Source organism: Sphaerodactylus townsendi, linkage group LG04 (genome assembly GCF_021028975.2).
Source record: "Sphaerodactylus townsendi isolate TG3544 linkage group LG04, MPM_Stown_v2.3, whole genome shotgun sequence".
Lineage (NCBI taxonomy): Eukaryota > Metazoa > Chordata > Lepidosauria > Squamata > Sphaerodactylidae > Sphaerodactylus > Sphaerodactylus townsendi.
Window position 1 is genome coordinate 4144840 of NC_059428.1, and position 21861 is coordinate 4166700.

At 48.1% G+C, this 21861-nt stretch overlaps 1 protein-coding gene across 1 annotated transcript in view; it reads left to right on the forward strand.

The window, feature by feature from the left end:
* The window catches only part of FCHSD2 (FCH and double SH3 domains 2), a 220112-nt gene that overhangs the window by 39256 nt on the left and 158995 nt on the right, over nucleotides 1-21861 (forward strand). The window contains exon 3 of the mRNA XM_048494752.1: nucleotides 17763-17808. Within this exon, the coding sequence (XP_048350709.1) occupies nucleotides 17763-17808 (46 nt within the window). The remainder of the gene's footprint in view (nucleotides 1-17762; nucleotides 17809-21861) is intronic.

Consider the following 21861-nt stretch of genomic DNA (forward strand, 5'->3'; position numbering starts at 1 on the left):
CGTCGTTCCCCTTGCAGGACTGAAGGCGACTCAAAACGATTTAAAACGATTTAAAACATGACCTAAATCGGATGGCAACTGAATCATACTCACTGAAATACAAGAATGAAGCAAAGTTGGATGGAAAAGAGGGAGTCCAAAAGATGGAAAACCGAAGATGCCTCAACTGTATGCCTGGTGGAACAGCTTTGTCTTACAGGCCCAGCAGAATTGGTATATATCTCACATGACCCGGATCTCTCTAGACCTATGGTGGCGAACCTTTGGCACTCCAGATGTTATGGACTACAATTCCCATCAGCCCCTGCCAGCATGGCCAATTGACCATGATGGCAGGGGCTGATGGGCATTGTAGTCCATAACATCTGGAGTGCCAAAGGTTCGCCACCACGGCTAGACAGAGCGTTCGATTAGGCTGGGGCCGGACTGAAAACGCCCTGACTCTGGTTGAGGCTAGTTGGGCCTCTTTGGGGCCAGGGATCACTAATAGATTTCCATTTGCCAACTGCAAGGATCGTTGGGGGAAGTACCAGGAGAGACGGTCCTTTAGATACACAGGCCCCAGACTGTTTAGGGCAGGGGTCTGCAACCTGTGGCTCTCCAGATGTCCATGTACTACAATTCCCATCAGCCCCTGCCAGCATGGCCAATTCCCATCAGCCCCTGCCAGCATGGCCATGGAATGGCCAATTGGCCATGCTGGCAGGGGCTGATGGGAATTGTAGTCCATGGACATCTGGAGAGCCACAGGTTGCAGACCCCTGGTTTAGGGCTTTGAAGGTTAATACCAGACCTTGGACTTGATCCAGTATTCCATCTGGTGCCACTTTAGCTGGCGGATCACAGAGGTTGAATATGTGCCCGCCGTGGTGTCCCTTGCTGCTACATTCTGCATCAGCTGGAGTATCCAGAGCAGCCAAAGCTTTGCGTGGAGTTTGCTGTCTGACCTCGAGGTGACTACTGCATGGATCGCTGCGGCAAGATCAGACTGGGACCGTTGGTTTGGAGTTGGAGACTTCTGAACAACATGGGGCTGGCGTCAGAAACTACCGCTTCAGCTGTGTCCCATGAAGATTATATAATCCACCGGGATCCCTGTGAACGCTGCCATGTGTATCTATAAGTACAGAAAGGCAAACAAACCCTGCAGCTGTGGCACCCCCTTCTCTGGGGATTGAGTGGAGTCTGACCGTGGCATTTGCCAGAAGTGCTGCAATACACTTTTATTCGGGGAAGGTTTTGAATATTTGGTGCTGCAGTGCCAACGTTCTAGGACAGTGCATGAATGGATATTTTAACTCAGGGGTGTCCAACTCTGGCACTTCAGATGTTCTTGGACTACAATTCCCATCAGCCCCTGCTGGCAGAGGCTGATGGAAATTGTAGTCCACAAACTGGTTTGCTGTGGGGCGGAGGAGGAGGAGGAGGAGGGGGGGTGTTGGATTTATATCCCCCCTTTCTCTCCTGTAGGAGACTCAAAGGGGCTTACAATCTCCTTGCCCTTCCCCCCTCACAACAAACACCCTGTGAGGTAGGTGGGGCTGAGAGAGCTCCGAGAAGCTGTGACTAGCCCAAGGTCACCCAGCTGGCGTGTGTGGGAGTGTACAGGCTAATCTGAATTCCCCAGATAAGCCTCCACAGCTCAGGCGGCAGAGCGGGGAATCAAACCTGGTTTCTCCAGATTAGATACACGAGCTCTTAACCTCCTACGCCACTTTGTCCACATGATGCAACACAGATAAGCTCAAGGGGCATTTCCCTGCTGCCCCATGTTGCCTACACCCAGGTTTCCAAATCCGTGACTAGCAGTGGCATTGGCTTCTGGACGGGGAGAAGAGCTGTATTCACGGAGCGGCATCTGCGATTCCTGTGGGCCTTTCGTGGTATTTTCTGAGTTTGCGTGGTCGTTTGTGTAAGTCGGAGGTATTTGATGCCTGTCCCAAGTAAGTGGCAAATTGTGACCTCACCCAAACTGGTATCATTTCTGAAGATTGCTTGGCTGTGAATTCCCAGAATTTGGGGCGCACCTCCAGAATGCAAAATATGTTGGGCACCAGGCCAAAAAAGACAAATCAGTGGGTTCCAGATCAAATCAAACCTGAACACTCCCTATACTCTGTTCCACAGAAAGATGATAGTAGGGCTCTATAGTCCTCCTCCACAGAACATAGCATTCCGGACCTTCTTTGTTATAGAATGCTCTGCCTGGGTCCTAGTGCCTCCCTAGCCCTGTCCCCCCCACCCCAATTCTTTTGAAAGTAAAAATACATTTTTGGATAAATGCAATTGTATCAAAGTACCATGTTCAGTAACACACAAAATAATGGTTTTGACAAAAAGGCAACCCATTAAAATGAATGAAAGTTCTCCTATTCGTTCGGGACTGTAATCTAACGCGGAAGCATACGGCTTTCTGCGCCCATGCACCTCAAATGGCCGAATGAACTTCTTTATGTGAAACAGAGTACAGAAGCCAGTATGACCAAACTGAGACTGTCGTATTTTGATCACATCATGAGAACAGAAGAGGAGGAGGAGGAGGAGGAGGAGGAGGAGGAGTTTGGATTTATATCCCCCCTTTCTCTCCTGCAGGAAACTCAAAGGGGCTTACAATCTCCTTGCCCTTCCCCCCTCACAACAAACACCCTGTGAGGTGGGTGGGGCTGAGAGAGCTCCGAGAAGCTGTGACTAGCCCAAGGTCACCCAGCTGGCGTGTGTGGGAGTGTACAGGCTAATCTGAATTCCCCAGATGAGCCTCCACAGCTCAGGCGGCAAAGCTGGGAATCAAACCCGGTTCCTCCAGATTAGATACACGAGCTCTTAACCTCCTACTCCACTGCTGCTCCACTTGCTGGAAGAGACGAGTATTCCAGGGAAAGAAGAAGGCCCAACATGAGATCATCCATGACTATGAAGGAAGCCCCGGCCCTCGTTTGCAAGACCAGAGCAAAGCTCGTAACCATCGGACATTTTGGAAGCGACTTGATGAAACGTGGCACAAATACTCGGTGGATATCAAATGATTGTGCTTGCTGTTCTTTTGGCGGAGGTGGTATACAGACAGGGAGGTTGTGCCCTCAAAGGTGCATAGGTCCCAGGTAGCACTAGGAAATCCACTTTGGAATCGAGACACCGATCCAATTCTGGGTTGATCTAGTGACACACAAACAAGGACAGGAAGACATGACCTGAGATTGTCGCATCAGTGGGTTTTCTTTTCCCCGAGCAGGAGAGTTCTAACCTATTGTCTGCTGTTTTGTGTGTGTGTGTGTGTGTGTCTCGCATGCCCCAAGAATGATTGATTTCGTAAAAATTGCTCAATTAACTTCCACGCTGGCTTCCTCATGAAGAACCAATTAAAAGAAAGCCCGATTCCATCGGGATAAAATCACTAACAACAAACGCCAGCCAAAGCGCGTGTCAGGCATTTCTAGCGTCCTCATTGTTCCCCCTGTGTTCGAAAGAAGAGAGAGTGATGCGTGCTGCAAGCAATTGTCTGGTTATCTCTCCCCCCCCCCTCAACCCCGAGCCCCACGGGAATAGCTGTCAGCCCTGGTTCTCTGTTGTGTCTGGGATGTGATATTTTTCTAAGCTTTTGGTGTGCCCGGTGTCTTCTTGATGAAAGCAAAACTTGCCGCCTTGGAGTTACTGCTTTTATTGCTGAGGGAATTCTAGATGCGCAAAATTCTCTCTGTGTTTGCTTTCTGGAAAAGCCATGTTGCCAATGGCAACCCCATTCTAATTTTTTTTTTTACTATATGCTGTCTGTGGTTTACGCATTTTTGGCATTTCACTGCAGCCTAGACTTTTTTTTTTGCCGTTCCCGTAGTCACACATGTTCTGTTCATGCTGTTCCTGTTTACGGGCTTCAAGCAAAACTTTGCAGACAATAGCATTCGATTCCTGCATAACAGAATGTTGGGCCGTGTCTATTTCTCTGAAATTGTAAAGGAATTAATTCCCAGAGAAGCTACAAACCATTAATTCTAGAAGAAACTATAAACCAAAGTTCAACTTTCGAGTACTGTAATTATTGAACGCCACCCATGTAATTTGACTGGATAAAGCCCTCGTGAGTAATAATGATGATCAGATAAGAACTGTTGCCTTCATAGGCCAAGTCTTTGTGTTGAGCCACAATGCAAAGATTAAGGTGAATTAAGGGACTGTTTATTTTCTGATCGATTGATAAAGGAAATAACACTCTTCTTATGTACCAGAACTCTCTCCATGAATCTAAGAGCATTGGGAAGCCACGGTCCTTTCGGCAGACTTATGTATCTAATGCAAAATAAGCTGGGTCTTCATAACTGGGGTAGCAAAATGAACACAGACAGGAAGACACACAATCACTGTATGTGTATAAAGAGGTGTGGTGGTATTGTGAGACTAGGAGGCTAGTGTTTAAGTTGCCATCTGTAAATTGATTCTATTTTTAGTTTTTATGTCTTTTTTTAGTAATACTAGCGGGCCCGGCCACGCGTTGCTGTGGCAATTGTCCTTCTCATCACAGTCCGCAACCGACACATATGTCCATGCAGGTCCAATGATCCCCAGCATAGACTTTTGGGAGCAGTAGTGGCATAGTGGCTAAGAGCAGGTGCCTCTGATCTGGAGGAACCGGATTTGATTCCCAGCTCTGCAGCTTGAGTTGTGGAGGCTTATCTGGGGAATTCAGATTAGCCTGTGCACTCCCACACACACCAGCTGTGTGACTTCCCCCTCACAACAGACACCTTGCGAGGCAGGTGGGGCTGAGAGAGTTCTGAGAGAGCTGTGACTGGCCCAAGGTCACCCAGCAGGCTTCATGTGGAGGAGCGGGGAATCAAACCGGGTTCTCCAGATTAGAGTCCTCTGCTTTTAACTGCTATACCACAATGGCTGTCGGAAGCTTCTTGCGTCTTTCAATTCCCCAAGGTCTGGCTCACACTTGCTCATCACCCGATGATGCTCGCTCTCAAGCAACAAGCAAGAGCCGCAGGTGAAACTCTGGCTGCTCCTGGGGTTTCTATCCTGCCAAAGGTTAACAGAGCTGTGGAGCAGCAGTGGCGTAGGACGTTAAGAGCTCGTGTATCTAATCTGGAGGAACTGGGTTTGATTCCCAGCTCTGCCGCCTGAGCTGGGGAGGCTTATCTGGGGAATTCAGATTAGCCTGTGCACTCCCACACACGCCAGCTGGGTGACCTGGGGCTAGTCACAGCTTCTCGGAGCTTTCTCAGCCCCACCTACCTCACAGGTTGTTTGTTGTGAGGGGGGAAGGGCAAGGAGATTGTAAGCCCCTTTGAGTTTCCTGCAGGAGAGAAAGGGGGGATATAAATCCAAACTCCTGCTCCTGCTCCTGCTCCTCCTCCTCCTCCTCCTCCTCCTCCTCCTCCTCCTCTTCTTCTTCTTCTGCTGCTGCTGCTGCTGTGCTGGTAAAGACGTTTTGCATTCACACATGGGAAGCAAAATACTGCTGTTGCTCAGTCTTTCTGGGTGCTTTATTTGCATGAACATATTCTATTACATGTCGGAGTTGAGATGGTTTTATTACCTTTCGGTGTCTGTTTTTAAGGGTTTCTGGGTTCACATGGGGATTTTCTTGTCCCCCGTGTTTTTGGGGGTCCGTAGCAATTGGCATAGCTTCTGTGCATGCGCAGAGGAACTGCGTGGGGAAGATGGTAGGGAGATGGGGTTTGTGTGGACGCTGTATAGCTGCATAGTCCTGTGTCTCTTGCTGCTGTGGCGGGACACACACCCACACCAGAGGTGGGATCCAGCAGGTTCTCACAGGTTCCCGAGAGTAGGTGACTAATTATTTGTGTGCGCTGAGAGGGGGTGACTAATTGGTGATTTTGCCACGGGATTTTTGCCTTAGTTACGCCCCTCCTCTCAGCAGTAGCGCGCAGAACTTGAAGCAGTCTAGCAGGAGGTGCACCGGCGTGCATGGCAGCCTGCGCCTGCGTGCATTCGTTTCCCGCCCAAGGACCGGCGCAGCGCCTGCATCCTTGCCACAGCCCCTCCCAGGAATGCCCCGCCCCCAGAATGCCTGCCCCTGCCCCCTTTCGTGCCCCGCCCAGCCCCATTGGCGCTACGCCACAGTTTGAATCCCACCGCCATGAGAACCTGTTACTAAAATTTTTGGATCCCACCACTGACCCCACACACATTTTTACCACCAGCCTCCCTCTCTATTTGGTATTGTATTGTATTTTCAATCATCCCTAAATTTGAGACCCGAGGAGGAGATGGTTTTAACGGAAACAAATTATGCTGAGTCATTTATACATTTGAATGTAGCCTTCGTGGTCTTCTGAGAACCATTAAAATAGGAGTGTTCATCAGCCTAACTCCTTTCCTATTCTCTCTCGACGTCCTGACAGTAATAAAATAATGAGCTGAATCCAGAAAAGCTACATTTGGTAAATACCTATGGGTTTGTGCTTTATCAGATATGGAATTTTCATCGGCGCCAGTTCAACTTTACGCCCGCCATGCAGCTTCGTCTCGAGGTTGGCTAGCAGATGATATTTCGGCTGAGATCTGTTAAAGCAGTGATGGCGAACCTATGGCACGGGTGCCAGAGGTGGCACTCGGAGCCCTCTCTGTGGGCACGTGCACACAGAGTTCGTCATGTGGGGGGCAGAAAATCCCACACACACACACACACACACATCTAGGCTGGCCTAGGCCACTGAGCAAGACGTCCGCGCACCACGGTGAGCAGGGAGGACTCGGCTGGTGGGCCTGGTGCCTGTGCTCCAGGTGGCTGCTGCCCAAGGGGGGGGGGAGCAAAGGAGGCAGAGGTGCTAGAGAGGCACAGAGCGGTGCACGCGGGACTTGCTGGAGGCTACAGCAGGCTGGCCCCTGCTCAAGCAGGTCGGGCGGAAGAAGAGGGAGCCAACCAGTTTTTTTTCTAAACTAAAACCTCAGCATTCAGGTTAAATTGCCGTGTTGGCACTTTGCGATAAATAAGTGGGGTTTGGGTTGCAATTTGGGCACTCGGTCTCAAAAAGGTTCGCCATCACTGTCTTAAAGGAATAAGCAGCTAAGTTGTGAGCGGTCGGCCTGCTACAGGTTGAGCAGGCTGTGAGAGTTTGTGGTATTCCTAGGTAGAGCTCGGCAAGCTACAAGTCTGTCAAGGGTGGTTATGGCGTAACGTGCCCCTATGTTCCATATGTGGTTCTCCCACCCACCCCCCAAACACATACAGACCAGAGGAAAATATTAACGAAATCTCAGTGTAGTGGGTTTATGCATGTATTGTAGTGTAGACTTGTAAACAAAACTTTGGCCATCTTAATGAAGAAGAGGAAGAGTTTGGATTTATACCCTGCCATTCTCTCCTATAAGGAGACTTAAGGTTGCTGACAAACTCCTGTCCTTTCCGCTCCCCACAACAGACACCTTGTGAGGCAGGGGATGATGGGAACTGTAGTCCATAACATCTGGAGGGCCGCGAGTTTGACACCTGTGCTCTATGCTGGCAGGGGATGATGGGAACTGTAGTCCATAACATCCGGAGGGCCGCGAGTTTGACACCTGTGCTCTATGGGGTCACCTCAAGTCTGCTGTGACCTGACGGTACTTTACACCACCTATCTACCCTGCTACCTTTCTGTCCTGCCCTGGACGGCCCAGTCTAGCCCAGTCTCATCAGATCTCAGTGGTTCAGCACGGTTGGCCCTTCTAGGTACTCGGATGGGAGACCACCAAGGAAGTCCAGGGTTGCTATGCAGAGGTAGCTTACAGCAAGCCACCTCCGAACATCTCTCACCTTGAAACCCTATGATGGGCTGGCATAAGTCGTGGGCGACTTGGCAGCCCTTTCATCCCCCCTAACTAGCGTGGCAGGATTTTGCTGGCTCTTGAGAGTTCATTAAAGGTGCAGATGTGTCTGAAACGGAGCCGCTCTGCAACCTGCCCCGCTAAACGGCCTTGAGATGTTTGCTTTGCTAATTTGCTTCCTTGTGGTGGGACAAAGGAACTCCTTTGAAAGCTGACCTTGCAATACTTGTTCCTTTTACACATAGAAGGAACTACTGTGTTCCTCTCCCCGCCCCCCCACATCCCCAGGAATTCCCAGCTGCACAGTTGCAAACCTCTCCAAAGTTCTCATTTTATATCTTTATGGGATGCCTGCGTTTGCGAAGCACAGAGCCACCAGCCTCGTGAAGTGGGGATCTCTCTCCTACTCAGTCTAAAGCAGGGGTCTGCAACCTGTGGCTCTCCAGATGTTCAAGGAGTACAATTCTCATCAGCCAGTTGGCCATGCTGGCAGGGGCTGATGGGAATTGTAGTCCATGAACATCTTGAGAGCCACAGGTTGCAGACCCCTGGTCTAAGGGGAATTGCTTTCCCCATCGCATTCATTTCTCTGCCCCTCTCCCCCTGTGTTTTCTGTTTATGGAAAAGAAGCTCAAACGGAATGGATGGGCGTAGGGAGCAAGAGGCAATCTGTATTAGGCAATAGATTTGATTGCATAGTAGGAAATGAACCTCTGGGAACTAGTTTTTACTGTCACCCTAACTGCTGTTATGCATGTGTTGGAATAGAGGCACATGTGTGCGTACCTGCACGTGTGGGTCCTAGGTGTTGGCAGCCTTCATTCATGTACCTAATGACTTGCACTGTTTTAGATCAGCCAGCCCAGTTCCACATACAGCCCTGATGTGGGTCTTCTTGTCATTGGAAACTCCTGGGGTCTTGTACTCACTCATTCTTTTCAGAGGGCAGCTGAGTCGGTCTGCAGTAAAACAGCTGTGTTAGAGTCCAGGAGCACTTTCCAGACCAACGAGTTTTTTCAGGGTATGAGCTTTCAAGAGTCTGATACAAATAGGAATCGATGCCCCTACCGGAGGAAGGGAGCGTTAGCTCTCGGAAGGAGGAGGAGTTTGGATTTATATCCCCCCTTTCTCTCCTGTAAGGAGACTCAAAGGGGCTTACAATCTCCTTTCCCTCCCCCCCCCCACAACAAACACCCTGTGAGGCGGGTGGGGCTGAGAGAGTTCCGAAGAACTGTGACTAGCCCAAGGTCACCCAGGTGGCATATGTTGGAGGGCACAAGCTAACCTAGTTACCAGATAAGTCTCCACAGCTCAAGTGGCAGAGCGGGGAATCAAACCCGGTTCTCCAGATTAGAGTGCACCTGCTCTTAACCACTACACCACGCTTTACCCCAAAAACCTTGTTGGTCTAGAACAGGGCTTATCCATTCCGCAAGCCAGCCAAGGGACCCACCCCACTGCTCTCGATTTGGGCTGGAAACCCTGCTCTGCGAGATGAAAAGTTTAGGCCACTAGTATTCCACACCCACACCCCTGCAGAGAGCCCTCTGTGGGCTCACCAGTCCAGGCAGCCCTCCTGATTTGGCCTGCTTTGGTCACATTTATGTCATATCCGTCCCTCGTAACAGATATGGTTGACACGCCTGGTCTGGAAGCTTACTACTGGACTCAAATGGAGCTGTCCTCTTGCAGGTGTGGTTAGCAGAGGTTCTGGAGCATTCACTGGTGCGAAATCCAGGTTCTTTGACTTTGGGATCTTTCTGAGCACGCTTTGGAATGATGCCAAACACGTTACCTCTAGTGCGATTGGTGAGAGGTACGAGGCAAGCGCTGTCCTTCAGGACAGAACCGTGAAATCTCACAGCGGCCTGCTTCCTAATTCCAATTCCGAAACCTTTATTAGGCATAAAGTCGAGAGAACATCAAGCATTTCCAGGCCTGCTTCCTATTGGGCAGTAGTAGTGCCGGAACAACATCACTTTGCCTGTGACTATAAGAACCTGTTTGATCAAGCATGCGGCTGACACACATGCCCAAGGTGAGGGTCAGGGGCTGGCAACATCACAGGTGTCCCTTTTGACTTCCATTCTTAAATAGTGGTTGAGCTTCATGCTCGTTGAACCCACTTTATTATTGATTGATTGATTGATTGATTGATTGATTAGATTAGATTAGATTAGATTAGATTAGATTAGATTAGATTAGATTAGATTTTTATACCGCCCTATCCCCGAGGGGCTCTGGGCAGTGTAGTGGTTAATAGCGGTGGACTGTGACATTGAGAACCGAGTTTGATTCCTCCCTCCTCCACATGAGCGGCAGACTCTTATCTGGGAGACTGGATTTGTTTACCCGCTCCTACACATGAAGCCTTCTGGGGTGACCTTCGGCCAGTCACAGTTCTCTCAAAACTCTTCCAGGACCCACGTTCCTCACAAGGTGTCTGTTGTGGGGAGAGGAAGGAAAGGTGATTGTAAGCCCCGTTGAGACTCTTTACAGGAGAGACAGGTGGGGAATAACTCCAAATCCTTCCTCTTCTTCTAAAAATAACTTATTAATTTCATTTAGGCCGCATTTTTCTCCCCAGTGGGCAACCAAAGCAGCTGACGTCATTCTCCTCTCTTCCGTTTTATCCGTGCGACAACCCTGTAAGGTTGGTTAGGCTGAGAATGTGCGACTAGCCCACGTTCATCCAGTGGACTTCCGTGGTATGAGACCCTGGGTTTCCCAGGTCCTAGTTCGACACTGTGACCACTACAGCATACTGCCTCTGTCTTAAATACCTCTGACAGGACAAAGCTTGGTTCTTTTTAAAAAAAAAAAGTGCTTGAAAACACACTGAAAAATATCTGGAGAAAATGCCTTTTTGCTATCTCCAGTCTTACGTTTGCAGCATTTATTAATGCCAAAAACATACATACGAAGTAGCAGCCTATGAATACGCGTGTGTAATGCATAACAGATTGGGGGTGGGTGGGTTTGTGTGCACAAATAGGGCCTTTCCAGGATTTTAATGAGAGTTACAGAAGCCTTTTGTTAATACATAATGCCAAACATTCTCCACCAGAACGCCGGCGAGCAAAACAGGCGCCCCCTCCCCGTCCGAATTAAACTGTTAAAGCTGAAATTCCTGACATTGTACAAATGCGGTGTGTCAGATTACTCGAGATAAAACGGGAAGCGTTTCAGATCCGTACAATTCCCCCTACGCCCCCCCCCCCCAGCAGAGGATCTTTACACAAGGGAAACCTGACTCTTTTTAAACCCCGTTTCTCTTGATGTTTTTTCGCAATACGCGTCTAGCTGTCATAAATGGGTTTCTGTGTAAACTGTCCTGAGGTTAAAAAAAAAAGCTTTGTATATGTCTGTTATGAGGAACGGCAGCCACATCGCTGACAAAAACACAAACCTGAACGAACATGAAAGGTTTGACATTTCCAGTCTCCCGTGGTTCTTCTCCCCAAGGCAATTATTTGCAAATAAAAGAATAAAACGTAACGACGCGGCGGAACCGTTGTTAAACATTAGGGATGTCATAAGATTTGTTTTCCCCCCTTTGCGTTTGGATAACCTCAGTACAATGCAAGAATTGCGAGCATAATGCTAGCTATTGATCACCCCCCCCCCCCCCCCCAAGCAAGTTGCTAATAGCAGATAATGCAGATGGGTTCTGTGCAGCATCGTGTTCGAATTAGGCGCAGGGTACATGAGCGAGGGGTTCTGTGAAGGCGAAACAGCTGTTTCCAGATTGAGGCAAGCCGGCGAGGGAAGGAAAAGAGGCCTTTGTCCTCTGGGTCTGGGCTTCCAAAGCTAGAATATGGGCTGAGGTTTCCGGGATCAGAGCTACCATGCAAGCCCCTACAAAGGAACTGCAAGAATCTAATCTGGAGAACCGGGTTTGATTCCCCACTCCGCCACCTGAGTGGCAGAGGCTTATCTGATGAACCAGATGCGTTTCCACACTCCTACATTCCTGCCCGGGTGACCTTGAGCCAATCAAAGCTTTCTCCAAACTCTCTCAGCCCCACCTGCCTCACAAGGTGCACCTTCCTTCTGAGGAGAGGCTGCAGCGTTTGGGACTCTTTAGTTTGGAGAGGAGGCGTCTGAGGGGGGATATGATTGAAGTCTATAAAATGATGCATGGGGTAGAAAATGTTGACAGAGAGATGTTTTTCTCTCTTTCTCACAGTAGTAGAACCAGGGGGCATTCGTTGAAAATGCTGGAGGGAAGAATTAGGACTAATAAAAGGAAACACTTCTTCACACAACGTGTGATTGGTGTTTGGAATATGCTGCCACAGGAGGGGGTGATGGCCACTCACCTGGATAGCTTTAAAAGGGGCTAGGACAGATTTGATCTGAGATTGCAAATGCCTTAGCAGACCAGGTGCTCAGGAGCAGCAGCAGCAGCAGAAGGCCTTTGCTTTCACCTCCTGCATGTGAGCTCCGGAAGGCACCTGGTGGGCCACTGCAAGTAGCAGAGTGCTGAACTAGATGGAGTCTAGTCTGATCCAGCAGGCTAGTTCTTATGTTCTTAAGGTGGGGAGAGGAAAGGAAAAGAGCTTGTAAGGAGACATTGAGTTTCCTTACAGGAGAGGAAGGCGGGGTATAAATCCAAACTCCTCTTCTTCTCTTGCAAGGAACGGGGAGTGGTTTGTTCAAGGTGGTTTCATATGAGAAGAGCCCAGATGAAAGTTGACCTTGATTCTCAGGTGTATCGGGGTGAGGCCAGGCTGCTATCTTTGAGTTGGAGAATTCCTGGAGGAGGAGGAGGAGGAGTTTGAATTTATACTCCACCTTTCTGTCCTACAGTCTCAGAACAGCTTACAAACTCCTTCCCTTCCTCTCCCCATGACAGATACTTAATAGCTACATGATGCACCGAATCCTCTTTGCTTACTTTGAAGACATGCAGTGGTGGGATCCAAAAATTTTAGTAACTGGTTCCCAGGGTGGTGGGATTCAAACTGTGGCGTAGCGCCAATGGGGCTGGGCAGGGCACAATGGGGGCGTGGCCAGGCATTCCAGGGGGAGGGCATTCAACTGGGGCGAGGGCTGTGGCAAGAGCAGCGCTTGCGCCGCTGGGCTTGCAGGTCCCCTTTGTGAGCTTGGAAACGAACGCATCTAGCAGGCGCAGGCTGCCACGCACGCACCGGTGCACCTCCTGCTAGACTGCTTCAAGTTCTGCGCGCTACTGCTGAGAGGAGGGGCGTAACTAGGGCAAAAATCACGTGGCAAAATCACCCATTAGTAACCCCCTCTCGGCACACACAAATAATTAGTAACCTACTCTCGGGAACCTGTGAGAACCTGCTGGGTCCCACCTCTGAAGCAGCGTAGGCTCTCACCGTCAGGGGCTTAGGTAGAGTGGGGCAGCCAGGTCACCTGCCCTTGGTGCCTGGTCTTCCCGCCCCCACCAAGAACCCCACTTTGCCCCACTGGGCCCAGCTTTAAACTGCGGGCTCTGTCTCCATGTGGACTTTGGAGGCAGAGCCCATAGTTCATTGCTGGACCTGGCCAGGTTGCAGTGGGAAGGGGGGAAGAGAGGGATGTTCAGGGCTTGCCTTCGGTGTTGTTTTTCCATAGATATGCCGCGTTTCACAGGCAGACTTACCAACGACGTTTTCCTATGGAAGTTCTGTTTCTGCATGGTCTCTTAGGCTTCCAGTCTCACTCAGCCAGTTTTGTTAGTTTAAAAGTATGTGAGAAGGTAGAGCTGGACACACAAGGTGAACTATTATTGTTTAATGTCACAGCTGCCAATTCTTTAGCTGGTTTGTTGGCTCTTCACTACAATTGGAGCCTGACCCAGAGGCCTAGGACACTGTGGTGTATCAGTGTAGTATTCGTGCAGATCCCAGCAGGGCTGCCTTCCAAAACTGACATATGTTGATTTTGTCAATTTGAAGATGTTTCAAGTGCTGCCCTGGTGTTTTCATAAAGGCGCCCAGGGGGCCAGTAACCACTGGACCGACCTCAACTGGTTTGTGCTGTAGTCACTGAATCTCAGTTTTTAAATCATGATATTAAGTATCCTCCTCCTCATCCTCCTCTCTTCTTCTTCTTCTTCTTCTTCTTCTTCTTCTTCTTCTTCTTCTTCTTCTTCTTCTTCTTCTTCTTCTTCTTCTTCTTCTTCTTCTTCTTCTTCTTCTTCTTCTTCTTCTTCTTCTTCTTCTTCTTCTTCTTCTTCTTCTTCCTCCTCCTCCTCCTCCTCTTCTTCTTCTTCTTCTTCTTCTTCTTCTTCTTCTTCTTCTTCTTCTTCTTCTTCTTCTTCTTCTTCTTCTTCCTCCTCCTCCTCCTCCTCCTCCTCCTCCTCCTCCTCCTCCTCCTCCTCCTCCTCCTCCTCCTTTTTGAAAATATATCTTGGACATTTGATGTCATTGGGCAAGAAACCTTTATTTCAGTTTGAGGCTAGAAAATGTGAAATGTTTGTCTTCATAAGAAGCACTTTCATTTTTCTCCTCTAGTACTTGTTCACGTGTAAGGGATGGGCTTCTAAATTGCCTGGCAAGACACTGGGGGTGACCAGTTCTATTGATTCCACTGAGAGAAGAGCTCCAATGCGATACGTTTTTAAGCAAGGCGTGGTTGCACATGGTCAGATTTATTTCTTTGCATCACTCTGAAGCCTTCAGGTAGTTTGTGCTGCAGAATATGTAAAATGCTATTTTAAAAATATCTAGATTGTGTCCAGTTGCTGAGAATGGGGGAGTTTAACCCAACCTTACCAATCGGGCTGATGGCCATGCATCTCATCTGTTTACCAGATGCCAGGGGAGGGGTCTTGGAGTGGTGTTTGCTGGGCATGTACAAAATGCAAGGTTCAATCTCCAGTTAAAGGGACCGAGTAGGAAGTGACGGGACAGATCCCCACCTGAGAACCTGGAGAGCTACTTCCTGTCTGAGTAGACAGCACCGACTTGGATGGATCAATAGTCTGATTCAGTGTAATGCTGGCTCATGTGTGCCTAATTGGCTGGGTGACCTCGGCCAGTCGCGGTTCTCTCTGAACTCTCTCAGCCCACTCAGAGGCAGGCAATGGCAAGCCACCTCTGAACGTCTCTTGCCTTGAACGCCCACCGGGTTTTCACCATAAGTTGGCTGTGACTTGACAAAACTTTCCACTTCCACCAAGAAGCTTCTGTGAACTTTCCAGGTATTAAGAAGACCTTTTCAAGTTGAATTTCTTATAATAGAATTCTGCATTTATGCATATGGATGTGAAATGTTTCTATTCCAGTGGTGGCGAACCTTTGGCACTCCAGATGTTATGGACTACAATTCCCATCAGCCAATTGGCCATGCTGGCAGGGCCTGATGGGAATTGTAGTCCATAACATCTGGAGCGCCAAAGGTTCGCCACCATGGCTCTATTCCCACCTGGGCCCTTGGTCTACCCAAGTTAGGCTTGTGTTTTCTGACTGGAGACAGACCTCTGGGATCTTTCACAATGTCTACTGCCTGATCCTTCAGGCTGGAGATGCCGGGGACTGAAGCTGGGAGCTTCCGCATACTCCAGCACTGAGTCATGGTTCCTCCGTACTTGTGTGGTGTGAAAGTGGAATGTTCTCACTTGACTGTAATCAGTGGCTCCAATGTGATTGTTTTGGTTATTTTATTCATTGGGCAAGAGACATGTGGTCATAAATGAAAAGATGGGTGGCATCTTGGATTGGATCCCATTCACCCAATGGTGGTGGAGAACCAGCACGGTATAGTGATTAAGAGCAGGTGGACTCTGATCTGGAGAACCGCGTTTGATTTCCCAGTCCTCCACATGAGTGGCAGACTCTAATTTGGTGAACCAGATTTGGAGCAGCTGGTTTCCCCGCTTCTACACATGAAGCCTGCTGGGCAACTTTGGGCCAACCACAGTTCTCTCAGAACTCTCTCAGCCCCCACCTGCCTCACAAGGTATCTGTTGTGGGGAGAGGAAGGGAAAGGAGTTCATAAGCTGCTCTGAGACTCCTTACAGCTGAGAAAAGCTGGGTATAAATCCAAACCTCACACCACGCTTACTACTACTACTACTACTACTACTACTACTACTACTACTACTACTATTAGCAGCAGTGGCGTAGGAGGTTAAGAGCTCGTGTATCTAATCTGGAGGAACCGGGTTTGATTCCCCACTCTGCCACTTGAGCTGTGGAGGCTTATCTGGGGAATTCAGATTAGCCTGTACGCTCCCACACACGCCAGCTGGGTGACCTTGGGCTACTCACAGATTTTCGGAGCTCTCTCAGCCCCACCCACCTCACAGGGTGTTTGTTGTGAGGGGGGAAGGGCAAGGAGATTGTCAGCCCCTTTGAGTCTCCTGCAGGAGAGAAAGGGGGATATAAATCCAAACTCTTCTTCTTCTACTACTACTACTCCAGCCATAAACTTCTACAATAAAATAAAATTCATATCAGTCTCTATATTGATAGATATATAATTTAAGCCCCAATGCCAATTAAAATAATTTCCATTTATACTCAAAAGGTCCATCTCTTTCATCCTGATTCCGATTAAATTATACTAATTTGCTGTGGAAAAGGAGAAAATACTACTGGAACACGGCCATACTGCAAAACCGAGCTGTTCCACCGGGCCTTTGGAGAGGCCGGTCGCTGATGGCCCCTCCCCCTATAACATCGGTGGAACCTGCTGCCCCCTCCTCCCCTCTTTTAGGGGACTTTTAGGTGATCTGATAATAGGCCGCCATCTATTATGTTTGGTATCTGGAAGCTGCATTTTAATAGGGTTGGTTTTAATGTGTATAGAGCTATAATTACTTATTTAACTAACTTTGGTATTATTGATTTTATTTTGTGCTCTATTGTATACCTTGTTCATCGCCCTGAGCCCTCCGGGGGAGGGCGGTATACAAGTATAATTAATAACAACAACAACAACAACAACAACAACATAACAGTGATAGAGAAAAAGCATGTTTGGATCATAGATGTTGCTGTGCCAGTTGACAGCAGAGTAGAGGACAAAGAGCTGGAAAAGATCACAAAATACAAGGACCTACAAATTGAAGTTGAACGATTGTGGCAAAAAAGAACAACAATAATCCCACTAGTAGTCGGTGCTCTAGGAGGAATCCCAAGAAATCTTGAAAAACATCTGGAAAGCCTAAACTTGGACAAAACATCAGTCCACATGCTGCAGAAAGCAGCACTTCTAGGAACTGCACATATTCTACGCAAATACCTCTAGTATCCTAGGTCCTTGGGAAGGACTCGATATTCAGAGATGAATTCCAGACACTTGTGCTGTGCTGTTATGTGTATAATAATAATAATAATAAGAAGAAGAAGAAGAAGGAGGAGGAGGAGGAGGAGGAGGAGGAGGAGGAGGAGGAGGAGGAGGAGGAGGAGGAGGCAGGGAATGGGGTGGGATAGTGAATGTATTGTTTGTTTCATTCAGTTCTCTTATAATTTTAAATGTTCTTAATTGTCCAGGTGTTGTAATGTTTTTATGTTCCCCGCCTTGGGGACCCTGGTTCAGCGCAGAAAGATTTTAAATAAATAAAAATTGATACATTCACAGTTGTGTAGCTCAAGGAAGTTCCAGAGAAGAGCCTAGAGTTTTGCATTTGTGGAAACTGGCCGTATATGTTGAGCAGTTGTGCGATTGTATTTCAGTGCTGCTTACCCAAGAGGGTTAAAATTGTTCGGAACCTATTTCAGCATCGCAAATGAAGATGGAGTGCAGTAAGCAATTTTGTCATTGGTGTCTCTGAAAATTATCCTGTGAAACTGTTTCTTGAGGGGAAGGGGTCTCTGAACCCCTAAGTCTCACACATAGTGGTTGCTAAGCAGCCGATGCCGAATTTTCAAACAGTTTTTCTCTTCCTTGAATTTCCTCCTTTGGGCAACCAAAGCAAAGCATTTGAACTAGCTGTGTGCAGGATATCTTTTTTTCCCCATTTAATGGTGTATCAGTTGAGTATGCAAGGTGGTACTTTGTGTGTCTTCTAATGACCTGTCTCTCATTTCTTGTAGGACATTCAGCCAGAAGAAAGCTGCCATTGAGAGAGAATACGCACAGGTAACTCACAAAATCCGTCTGATTGTCTCAGCTGATATGACAAGATCAGGAAGAGCTAGCAGTGGTTGATTCAGAATTCAGTAGAATAGCAGAGATCTTTTCTGAAACCTCTTCCATTCGCTAGAATATTCAGTGTGGTTTCGGAGGGTAGCCGTATTAGAAGAGCTAGATTTTAATCCAGTAACACCTTTAAGCCTAACCGGATTTTCAGGGTGTAAGCTTCTGAGAGTCAAAGATCCCTTTCTCAGATTCTGGATGTCACAGGACCTATTGCTTTACCCTGGTTTCAAGTGTCAGAGCACTCAGGAGTTAGGAAACAAATTCAAGAGGGTTTCACCCATAAGTCACAAACCAACCCATTCTTCCAGCCGTCTGTGTACTCCTCTGCTTTCACTTCAGTTGAATATTTGTTACCTGAGTTAGGATAGCAAAGTGAATTTGGGCATCTGAAACCTCTAGGAGTAAATCTCTCCTAGTTGTTGGGTGGAGAGGGCTTGAGAAATTGACTCTCTTCTCCATGTCTGAGATGGATGATGATGTCATAACACTTTGCAAATTAAAAATCCTGTTTAGGATGTTGAAGAGTACTTTGTCAGTTTCTTTTAACAAGCCAAGTTGTACAGATTCATACACTTAACTACTCTGGTTGCATTTAATGCAGCGGTCCCCCATCTTTTGCAGCCTGTGGGTACTTTTAAAATCCTGCCATGGGGACTGTGGGCATATCCACCAAGTGGCTGTGTATCTAATCTGGAGGAACCGGGTTGGATTCCCAGCTCTGCCGCCTGAGATGTGGAGGCTTATCTGGGGAATTCAGATTAGCCTGTACACTCCCACACACGGCTGCTGGGTGACCTTGGGCTAGTCACAGCTTCTCAGAGCTCTCTCAGCCCCACCCACCTCACAGGGTGTTTGTTGTGAGGGGGGAAGGGCAAGGAGATTGTAAGCCCCTTTGAGACTCCTACACGAGAGAAAGGGGGATATAAAACCAAACTCCTCCTCCTCCTCCTCCTCCTCCTCCTCTTCTTCTTCTCCTTCTCCTTCTCCTTCTCCTTCTCCTTCTCCTTCTCCTTCTCCTTCTCCTTCTCCTTCTCCTTCTCCTTCTCCTTCTTCTTCTTCTTCTTCTTCTTCTTCTTCTTCTTCTTCTTCTTCTATGTTTCGGGCAGTCTCTCTTGCCTCATCCTGTAAGGCAGGAATGGTAACCCTTCCTTTGCCCTTCTGGAAACCAAAATTGCTCCAGCAAAATATACCACAGTGTGCAATTTCTTTCATGCCATGTTCACTGGTTCTTCCTAGAAACAGACGGCCAGATGTGTTCAGGCCTATAAATACTTAGAAAATGCAGAAGCTGAATTTGTTCACAGGCAGCATTTTCCCGTTCATTCCCCTGCCATGAAATAAGAGGACAGCAGCTATGTTCTGACCGCTAGAGAATTCTAATTGTGATGCCAGCATGATTCAGGGGAAGCCTATTCACCGGGCAGAGGTACTCCCAGGTCAAAGCAGTCCTGTGTAAAAGTCGAGGCGTTAGCAAGTTTCATGAACACGCCAGCATTCGGCATATGATGCATTAACATTCTGTGTAGTTTCCGAGATGGATCCTTCGGGCTGATGATGGAACCGCCGTCTCAACAACACTTCTGTTCCGAACGCTGTTAAGGAAATTGTTGCGATGGAAATTGCTTCCTGGTTTTGTGCCAATGTTGTCTAAATGGCCTAGAACTCACAAACAAGCCTGAAACGCCAGCTGTGAAGACTGGCGCAAGCAAAGTGGTGCATACCAACAGTATGCTAAAAATAAATGGGGATATCTCTACAGCATGGTGAAGTGGTTTAAGAGCAGGTGGATTTTAAACTGGAGAACTGGATTTGATTCCTCACTCCTGCACTTGAGGAGGAGAGGCTCATCTGGTGAACCAGATGTGTTTCTACACTCCTACATTCCTGATGGGTGATGTTGGGCTAGTCACAGTTCTTTGGGACTCTCTCAGCCCCACCTACCTCATAAGGCAGTGGTGGCGACCCTTTGGCACTCCAGATGTTATGGACTACAATTCCCATCAGCCCCTGCCAGCATGGCCAATTGGCAGGGGCTGAAGGGGATTGTAGTCCATAACATCTGAAGTGCCAAAGGTTCGCCACCACTGTCATAAGGTGTCTGTTGTGGGGATAGGAAGGGAAAGGAGCTTGTAAACCCCCTTGAGTCGCCTTACAGGAGAGAAGGGTGGGATATACATCCAAACTTTTCTTCTTCTTCTACGTCCCCGATAGAAAGTAAAGGTTTTCTTAATTGACCGCTTTTAGGAAGTCTCTGATTTCTTCTTCAGCGTGGTGTTCTCCACCAGGTGTTTTAGGTGGATATACGCCCCAGTGAGCGTGATGGTTTCAACGAGGTTATTTTCGTTAGGCGCGGGGATATTTCTAAGGGGCACAGTACACTTCTTAAAGTCCGCTTCTCTGCTGCAGCGGCCAAAGCTGTGCTTTGAGGCCCTTCAGAAATCAAGAACGTGTTGACAGCTAAAGAAAACAAGGGAATGTTTAAGTTAAACCTGCTGTAAACGATTATTCAGCGCAGAAGGTCCTAAATATACAGTAGCTGACTTGTTTAGTTCCAGGCAAGATAGAGGGCTTTTTTATCAGCAAGCTCCGGCCTTGCCCTCCCAAGGAAAGAAAAAGGGGGGGGGGTTAAGAACGGAAATGTGAGGGTGGCCAAGTCAGCACAGGAAAGCAAGCCAAGTTGCAGCTGCCAAATAAGAAAGAGGCAGGCTACTAATCTGACAAATATCTGCTCCTCATAGGGCCGGAGGAAGCTGGTGTGTCTGGCCGGCCGTGTGAATGGTCACGGTGCTGAGTTTCTCTTTGTCCCTTGTGTAACTCACCCGAAAACAAAAAAGGTGTCAAAACCAACAAGTATTCAAAAACCCGACACCTGACCTGCAGTGTAAATGCTGTCTTGGGCACTCATAAGAACGTAAGAACATAAGAACTTGCCTGCTGGATCAGACCAGAGTCCATCTAGTCCAGCACTCTGCTACTTGCAGTGGCCCACCAGGTGCCTTTGGGAGCTCACATGCAGAATGTGAAAGCAATGGCTTCTGCTGCTGCTGCTCCCGAGCACCTGGTCTGCTAAGGCATTTGCAGTCTCAGATCAAGGAGGATCAAGATTGGTAGCCAGAGATTGACTTCTCCTCCATAAACCTGTCCAAGCCCCTTTTAAAGCTATCCAGGTGAGTGGCCATCACCACCTCCTGTGGCAGCATATTCCAAACACCAATCACACGTTGTGTGAAGAAGTGTTTCCTTTTATTAGTCCTAATTCTTCCCCCCAGCAGTTTCAGTGAATGCCCCCTGGTTCTCGTCTGTTTAGCAAGATTGGGAACCCTTCCCCACTGAGTTTTTTTCGTGAGTACCACGGGAAGAATACCTGTAGTGTAATTCTTACAGAACCTGTACAGATCCACATGTTTGACTAAGGCAGGTAATTCCTGGGCTTTGGCCAGTCGCACCAGCCCAGAGTAGAAAAATATTTGTGCAAGAAAACGTTCCGTGTTAACTTTAACCCTGCCTTCTGCATCCGCTCGGTCTGTGTAATGTGTAACAGGCTCACGGCGGCGTCTTGGCTGAGCTAATTTAAGTTGAAGGTAATAAGTTTGGTTTGTTTAGAGGAGAGTTGCATTCTCCTGACTGCGGACTTTGTTTTCTTTTAGGTTGCTGTATCTGGGACTGGGGTGTTTTGTGTCAAACAAAATCCAAATTGTGTCCACTGGACGGGCAGGCATTCGGCAGACTCGGGCGTTTTGCTTACCTGGCAAAACTCTCTCTGCTTGCCATGGAGCTACATAAAATGTTAATGCTTTATATGCCGAACGCTGGCATTTGCTCAGTAACGCCCCTGAGATATCAGTGAGTGCTGCCAGATTTTTGCCAAGTGGCTATAATGGACGCAAACGTGCTTTTCTTAAACTTTAAGATGCTTCTGTGCTCAGTAGTAGGTTGTGTGTTGGATGACCATCACTGTGTTTTCAGAATGCCAACTTGTGGGCAGCGCTAAAT